This window comes from Solanum verrucosum, unplaced genomic scaffold, assembly GCF_900185275.1.
Source record: "Solanum verrucosum unplaced genomic scaffold, falcon-dt-bn FXZP01000197.1, whole genome shotgun sequence".
NCBI lineage: Eukaryota > Viridiplantae > Streptophyta > Magnoliopsida > Solanales > Solanaceae > Solanum > Solanum verrucosum.
In genome coordinates this window covers 828743-837646 of record NW_026020363.1, presented here as the reverse complement: position 1 = coordinate 837646, position 8904 = coordinate 828743, and the positions used below count along the sequence as shown (strand labels likewise).

Here is an 8904-nt window from a genome sequence, read left to right as displayed (position 1 = left end):
TATTTAGCGATTTGCCAAACGTAAAAGGCTGACTTAATCATGTTTTCCAATTGAGGTTTAAACACCTAAAGCCTAGAGAATCACAAGGTGGGTTGAGGAGCGAATGGTGATTCACCGAGCAGGTTTGGCGTGCCCGACTAATATCGCCGAGTCAGTTGCAAAGTAGATTTTGGGACAAATTTTTGGAAAGTATAAATAGCCCAAAAGACACAATTCTTAAATATTCCTTTTTGAGTTTTGATTTTGGAGAGTTTATTTGGAGAGTTCAAAATATATAGTTGGAGAGAGAGAGTCTTCGAACACTTTTCTAGCTTTTGGGTATTTTCAATTTGGAACTTGAATTCGATAAATTGATGTTAAATCCAAAGTGGATTTACTCTTAATTTCATTGATTTAACGTTACCAATGGCTGCTTTCACAGAAGGTATAATATCTTTACTTTTTGTGATGGGTGGCTAAAACCCCAAGACCAAAGGGTGTTCAAATGGAGTTTGATGTTGATTTAATGTAGTGGGTATTGCACTATGCTCTGTTTTTTTGTTGTTCATACATGAATTTGGTATAATTACCCTGGGGTTAACTCAAGGGTTAAGGTTGCAAACTTAATTCCTACTTCTCATCTCCAGTTGATGCTCGAAAAAGATTGATTGGAGTGGATAGTTAGTTCAATACTAGAAATTTAGGTTTGATGTATATAACTTGCTTGAAAGAGAGGTTATGGTCGGATCTATTTGCCATGTTTTTGAAACAAAGAATAGAGTAAGGTACTGGGTTGTTTAGGATTGGCATATAGATGAGATCGAAAGGAGATTTTAGGCATAGATGCTTTGAGATAGAAAGATGATAGGTTTCAATGAAGATGGCTTAGCCTATTCATGAATATTCGTCATTATAGAGAAACACAATCACCCTTATGTAATATCAATTTTCAATCCCCATACCCCTATATTGCTTGTTAACTCTTCATTTCGTCTAGTTTTTAGTTTAATTGCGGTAATTAATAACCAAAACATTATATTAATTTGGTGGTATCATCTACCAAATTCTTCTTTACTATTACAAATGAGCTAAATTAAAGTCCAAATTTCTTGATATGGAATTATCTAAGATATACCAATAACTGTGGGATTTGACCCCAAATCTTCGTTGGATTTTTTACTGACTACGATCGCTCACTCACTCTTTTAATTTGTTTGGGAGGGTTATTAAAAAATGGTGCCCTCGTCGAGGAGTGGTGGTTGAGAATTCTAATTAAAAACTTAGATTTTAAATTTTATATTTTTGTAGTAGATTTGTTGTTGGTGTTTTTGTTGGCTGATTTGCAGGTTGATAAAATGAGTGACCATGGGAGTTAAAATTACACTCACTATGTTCAAAATGACACCATGGGTTATTTAAATGACATGCCCGTTAATGTCATTCAAACAACGAGAGCAATCCGAATACATCCTACAAGCGGGAGGACTGTGTTTCACATCATCGAAACTATGTTAAAATTGCTTCAGATGAAAGGAATTTTTGGGGGTCTAGCTCATGAGGATCCCTTAGGAGCTGAATCTCCCTCTTTCCATTTAAAGATAGGTTCATTCGAAACCTGAAATATGACAAATCGGGTCCTACAATCTATGGAAGCATAACAAAAATTAATCCAATACATTCCAAGAATGACATCAAAATCTAACATGTCACACTCTACTAGATCAACATGAGTGACTCTATGAGAAAAAGAGAATGGGCAATATGTATAGACTCGTTTAGCAGTGATAAATTCACCAACAGTTGGAGAGACATAAAAGGGATTAGAAACGATTTCATGACCAACATCAAATTTCATGGCCACATAAAGAGTAACAAATTACAAGGTAGCACCCACGTAAAGCAAAGCATACACATAAAAATAAAATACTTTCAACATATCGGTCACAACATTCGGTGACCCTTCTTTTCATGTCGATTCTGAATAGCATATAACATATTCTGAAAAGGAGCACTCGAACTCGAACCATTAGGCTGGATTTGCCTTCCATCATTGACCTTATTATCTTTCAACAAAGAATCCCTCATCTGATGTGCACTCTTCCCACAACAAACCAAACATCTTTACTGACTAAGCCTTTTCCCGAGTGACTCTTGCCTTACTTTTTGCAAGTGGGAATAGAAAATCCATTTCCACCACCTCCTTGAGGCTTAGGGTAAGAAATCCTATCTTTGTTAATGTTAGGATCTGGAGCATTAGAAGATCCTTGACCTAATTTGTTTTACGAGAATTGAGGACGACCATGTCCACCAAACCTAGAATGAGAAAAGTCACCATCATCCATCCTTGACCTATTTGACTCTCTAGATCTTTGTTTGGAATGTATCATCAAACGGGAGATATCTATATCTTTTATCAATATAGTGGTACGATACTCCTAGACTACTATTTTCGACACACCCGACAAAAACTTACTCATTCTTTCCCTAGAGTCAGCAACCATAGTCGAGCATACTTAGACAATCGAGGAAACTTCAAAGCATAGTATTTCACACTCATGCTTTCTTAATGAATATTAATGAACTCTAGCACCTTCACTTCTCTCTTATTAAGAAGAAAGAAATGATCACGGAAAACCCCTTTGAAATTTACCCAATCAAGAGGACCCACATCAACAACCTTCTCTTCCTTTCATTACTTGAACCAAACATAAGGAATACCCTCGAGTGTACAAGCGGCCAATTCTTCCTTCTTTACCATTGACACTCCCATAATTTCCACTATTTTATAAATCTCATCAATGAATTCTTGAGGATCCTCATCAACTTTTGACCCATGAAAATCTGAGGGATTCATCCTTGTGAAGTCCCTCACTCTTATTATCATTGAACCCATATTTGGGTTGACACGAGCAATTGCCTCTCTATTATCTTGGGCCGTCATAGCTTGAGCTAATACTTTGAAAGCGGCTCAAAATATGGCATGAGTCACTTGCTTGGCCAAAGGATTGAACGATAGTTGAGGAACCTCGGGCTTCACATTTTTTGTTAAGTTAGATCTTCTAGGAAGCATATCCCTAAAAGCATCAGACACGAGTTAGGAGAAAGACTGTTATATAGGTGAACTCTATGACACAATTTTAGAGTAATCAAAGAAGTGAAGTTTTATTAACTCCTTGTATCCTCCTATTCATAAATGTGACGTGCTTCACATTCATGAACGAAACTCTATTCGACGTGGCTTGTCATACATTCTTTAACCTTATTATAAAACCTGATGCTCTTAATACCAAGTTTTTCATTACCCAAAGTACCCCTAGGTGTGACATGGTAAATAGAACCCCAATAGGCCCTAGACAAGCCACTTGACATAGAATTATGTAATAGAAAAACAACAAGAGTGAGAATAGGAAATAAAAGTCTCATATAATATAAGGAATTTGAAAATGTGTCTGACATAGCCTCTCTAAATTCATAAGAATGATTGGGACGTAACCCCTACACCACGTATAAGTGTGAAATGAATAAATGAAAAAAGCAATAAAAGCATCGATGGTCTTGTCCTCGAAACATTAGGACTCACCAATCCAATCAACTAGCAAAGCGATCTAAGCTAACCAGGAGCAGGGGGAGGAGCGTTGGACCCTATATTATAAGACAATATAGGCACAAGTATAGATTAGTACGATGTACTAAGTATGGGGAGATACATAAGAACATAGACAACGACATGATATTATGAGGAACATTAAACATGATATGCATGATGAAGTGAAAAATAAAATAAGACTTTTAGAAAGAAATCATGAATCATACACGAGGTCAATGCATACATGATATTTCTCAAATTATCCTTAAATAGTTACAAGATTAAGCTGCCTTTGTAAATAAAAATACCCAACAAAGAGTTGCGGTCAAATACCACAAGGAATGGTTTAGGGATAAGAATTCAATTAGGGATAATAATTCAATTAGGAAATTAAGAATGTAGACCTATTCATTGTAGTGTTGTAGAGAAAGTGGGTGGATGATTCTACAAAATTTACTAAAATATTACAATGAAATAGAAAGTACAAATTAAAGCAAGTGGAAATAATCTAGGGGTGGAGGGATTGGTATAAATGTCATATAGGGGTAATTATGTTGCTCAATAGTGAAAAACAATCATGGATAGACTGGATCACCTTGAATGACACTAATATTCTTTCAATCTCATAATCCCAAATCATAGAATCTCCTTTCGGTCTCATCTTTGTAAATAACAAATCAACCCATTACCTAATGAAATCTCTCTAGAGCAGATTAGGTAGACTAGATATGAACCATAATCCTTCTTTCGAGTAAACCATATAATTCAAACCTAAATTGCATGCATTAAACTAATTACCCACTACAATTGATCTCTTTCGAGCATCAATCTAAGATCGAAATAGGATTAAATTTGTAATCTTAATCCATAAATTAATCCCATGCTAATTGGCATAAATCCATGAATGCACAACAGTAAAATAGAGCAAATATAAAACCCACTACATTAAATCAAAACCCCACCCAATAATTGCACCCTTAGTATTGGGGTTTTAGCCACACATCACAAAAAGTAAGGAAATTATACCTATCATGAAAGGTTTAGAAAGGTCCTAGGAAGTCTCATAAGCCACGTCGGGTAGAGTTTTGTTCATGAGTGTGAAGCACACCATATTTATGAATGAGAGGCTATAAGATGTTTAGGAAACTCCACTTCTTTCATTACTCTAAAGTTGTGCGATAGAGTTTAACTCTATAATGTTTCTCTTCTATCCCTATCCGATACTTTTCAGGATATGCCACTCGAAGGTCATATGTTAGAACGAATGTGGGAGAGAATGTGCAACAAGAAGCTCCTCTAGTTTTGGCTGACCCTTTGGCCGAACAAGTGACTAATGTAGAGTTTAGGGCTGTTTTTCAAGTGTTGGCTCAAGCCACGACGACACAAGTCAATAGGGAGGTTGTGGTCACCATGAACTCAGTTTTGGGTACAACGACAACTAGAGTGAGAGAATTCACTAGAATAAATCCTCTAGAGTTTCATGGTTCCACGGTTGAGGAAGATCCTCAAGAGTTCATTGATGAAGTGTATAACGTATTGATGATCAAGGGAGTGACACCGGTGAAAAAGGTGGAATTGACCGCTTATCAACTTAAAGGTATTGCTAAAATATTGTTCAACCAATGGAAATAAGAGAGGGCATAAGATGCGGGTCCTCTTGATTGGAAAAAGTTTAAGGTTATTTTCCTTGATAGGTTCTTTCCCCTTGAGATGAAGGAGGCAAAGGTTCTAGAATTCATTAACCTTCATCAAGGAAGTATGAGTGTGAAGGAATATGCTTTGAAGTTCACACAATTGTCTTGATATGCTTCTACTATTTTTGTAGATCCTAGGGCGGGAATGAGTAAGTTTGTTTTGGGCATGTCTGATATGGTGATTAAGGAATGTCGTACCTCTATGATCATTAATGATATGGATGTTTCTAGTCTCACGGTTCATTCCCAACATATTAAAGAGGAGAAAATTAAGAAAAGGTCTATGGAGGCAAGAGGGCCAAGACCGGTGATAGTGACTTTTCAAATACAAGGTCTAAGAGACATGGTCGTTCTAAGTTCCGACAATGTTTTTCCAGCCAAGGTTCCTCCAAATTTCTTCCTAAGTTCAACAAAGATAGGGTGTCTAACCCTAAGCCTCAAGAAGGGAATGGTGGTGGATCTTCATTGTCTTCTTACTCCAAGTGTGGAAGAAAGCATAAGGGTAAATGTCTAGCTGGTTCTAATGCGTGCTTTGGTTGTGGTAAGATGGATCAAAAGATAAGGGATTGTCCCTTATTTGTGAAGAATGAAAGAGACAATCGTCGACGGGCTCAAGCTTACCCTTATCTAGGTTCTAGTGGGAATCAGAAGCAAAACCGATTCTATGCACTTCAGACTTATCATGAGCAACAAGGTTATCCTAATGTGGTTACCGGTATGTTGGAAGTCTTTCATCTTGATTTTTATGCTTTGCTTGACCCAGTGCTACCTTGTCTTTTGTATCACCATATGTGGCCATGAGGTTTGCTATTCTTCTGGATGTGTTGTTAGATGTTTTTTGTGTCTCTACTCCAGTTGGTAATTCTATTATGGCTAAGAGGGTCTATAGAAATTTTTTCTTCTTCATATCTCGTAGAGTCACTCATGTTGATCTTGTAGAGCTTGATATGCTAGATTTTGATGTTATGTTTGGTATGGATTGACTTCATTCATGTTATGCTTCTATTGATTGTAGAACTCGTATAGTCAAGTTTTAATTTCCAAACGAACCCATCCTATAATGGAATGGGAGAAATTATATGCCTAAGAGTTAGTTTGTTTCTTGTCCTAAATATAGAAAGATAATTTCTAAGGGTTGCATGTTCAATATTGTGCTGGTTAGGGTTATGGATTCCAAAACCCCTACCCGTTGTTAATGAGTTTCTAAAAGTGTTTCCCAACAATTTACCTGGTATTCCTCTCAAAAGGGAAATAGACTTTGGTATTAACCTTCTCCGAGATACGCAACCTATTTTTATTCCTCTTTATCGTATGACTCCGATAGATCATAAAGAATTAAATGAGCAATTGAAAGATTTTTTGGATAAGGGTTTCATGCAACCGAGTATCTCTTAATGGGGTGCTCCAGTTTTGTTTATTAGAAAGAAATATGGTTCACTTCGTATGTGTATTGACTATCAGTAATTCAATAACGTCAATGTTAAGAACAAATATCCTCTCCCAAGGATAGATGATTTGTTTGATTAACTTGAAGGAGAAAGTTACGTTTGTAAGATTGACCTTTGGTCGGATTATCATCAATTGAGGGTGAAGGTAGTTTACATTTCGAAGATGAATTTTTGAACTCGGTATGGTCCTTATGACTTTTTGGTTGTGCTGTTTGGTTTGACTAATGCTCTAGCCGCATTTATGGATTTTATGAATAGGGTGTTTAGACAATACCTTGACATGTTTGTAATTATTGATGAGTCAGGGATTTTGACTCATTTATGGCTTAGTATTCAAAGTTTTAGTGTCCTCAATGCCTATTTTATTCTCTAAAATGATGTTAGAAAAGCTAATTTGCAGCAAGAAAGTCAAAAGAGGAAGGCAAGGACATTACCGAGCAAAAAGAAGCGAAAAAAGTTGAAGAAAAACAAGGTAGGTACTTGCCAAAGCTACTCGGTGAGTCACTGAGTGGACCTTCAGCTCGCCAAAAGTTCCAGTAGGCCAGCCTATGGATAAGACCAACTCGGCGAGCAAATTGATGTTTCGGTGAAGCATCAAATGGATTGACGATGTTGACCTTGATCGCCTAAAGTCACAAAAAAGAGGTGGTGAAAGGCTAAGACAATAAGGCGATAGAAAAGAGCATTTGGCGCATCCTCGACCAGGTCGGTGAAGCCTAACTTATTTCGCCGAATGACTCCGAAACTGAAATTCTTGGAATGTATAAATGCAATTTTCAAAAGAAGAAAAAGAGTTCCCATATTTGTCAAGTTCTGAGTTTTTTATCCTCAACATTCTAAACAATGTTTTTACACTATTTTGAGTAGAGAATTAGGGTTGGTTTGATTTTTATCTTTAATTGGAGCATTTGAAGACTTGTGGATTGTTGCCCAATCTGATGGAAAACATAGTTGAGAACGATTTCTTGCTCTTTATGATGTTTGGCTAAAACCCCCATTCTTGGGGGTGTGATTATGTAATTGAATGTTTCAATTAGCTTATGGGTGTTAGTATTTACTGGTTTTATTGTTGATTTGAATTAGGTTCAATTAATAGTTGAGTTTTAATTGATGAATTGTAGTTGCAAATACAATTCCAGTTCAACATTCTAAGCTTGCTTGAAAAAGAAGTATTGGAGTTAAAATTATTAATTGATGATTGTAGTGATTGGGTTATTGTAGACTTAGCTTGAGAAATTGGGTCTAAATTTAATCCTACTAATCTAGCGTGAAAAAGTGGATTGATTGAGGTATTGGGCTGTTGATATGTGTTGTGCTTATAGAGGTTCCAAAGAACTTGTTTGATTCGTAATATTTGATTGAGAAATGTCTATAGCACCTAAAGCCTAGCCTACCCACTAAGATTCAACGACTTTTAGTAAATAATAATCATCCATTTTGCGAAATTGGCATTAAATTGATCACACTTTCGAGAAATCCCCTCTACTTGTTTACTCATGATTGTTCGTAGTTGCTAACTGTTCACTCAAATCCCCAAATTCGACATTGATTGTAAACACCTAGTCATTTACTTTATTGTTTAAAAAATGTCTGCATCTACAAACGATTAGAATACCATTTTACCGTAACACTCCCTTTGGGATCGACCCCAACTCTAAGTTGGGTTTATACTTGTTAGAGACCGCCTATATATAGAATCGGATGAAGTATAGTTGAGTGTTATATAAAATGGTGCTACTGCCGGGGAGTGGTGTTTAGAATTCTTTTAGTGAAGTTTAGTTGTGAACTCATTTTGTTGTAGTTAAATAAACTTATTTTTGTTCTTTGTTCGCTGCTCTTAAACAAGTGAAGAGATGAGTGTCAACGGGAGCAATGCTAGCCAACTTGGGCACAATGATGACATCGGTAACTTGCACAATGTCAATGAAGATCATCTTGGAAGTGTGGGTGCTATTAGATTACCTACGACTGTGGGCAATATAGTGTTTCATGTGACTAGTACTATGTTGCAGCTGTTGCAAATGAAGGGTCTCTTTGGCGGTCTTGATATTGAGGATCCTCATGACAACATCCAAAACTTTGTGGATGTGTGTGAGCCATTTTCTTTTAAGACATCACTCAGGAGTCGGTTCGACTTCATTTGTTTCCCTTTTCTCTAACGGGGGAGGCAACAAAGTAGTTGGCCAACTTACCAAGG

General features: G+C 36.6%; 1 protein-coding gene across 1 annotated transcript; it reads left to right on the top strand.

Annotated features, from left to right (window-relative positions):
* Positions 1 to 405: 405 nt before the first annotated feature.
* Positions 406 to 7247, top strand: LOC125837798 (uncharacterized). Its single transcript, XM_049516870.1, has 5 exons — positions 406 to 424; positions 4797 to 5162; positions 5391 to 5538; positions 5637 to 5974; positions 7108 to 7247. The coding sequence occupies exons 1-5, from the start codon at positions 406 to 408 to the stop codon at positions 7245 to 7247; spliced, it is 1011 nt and encodes a 336-aa protein (XP_049372827.1).
* The last annotated feature ends 1657 nt before the right edge of the window (positions 7248 to 8904 follow it).

Coding starts and splice junctions, on each gene's coding strand:
- LOC125837798 (XM_049516870.1), top strand. Junction 5,163..5,390: donor GACCGCTTATCAACTTAAAG/GTATTGCTAAAA, acceptor CTATTTTTGTAG/ATCCTAGGGCGGGAATGAGT. Junction 5,975..7,107: donor TTATCCTAATGTGGTTACCG/GTATGTTGGAAG, acceptor GCTAATTTGCAG/CAAGAAAGTCAAAAGAGGAA.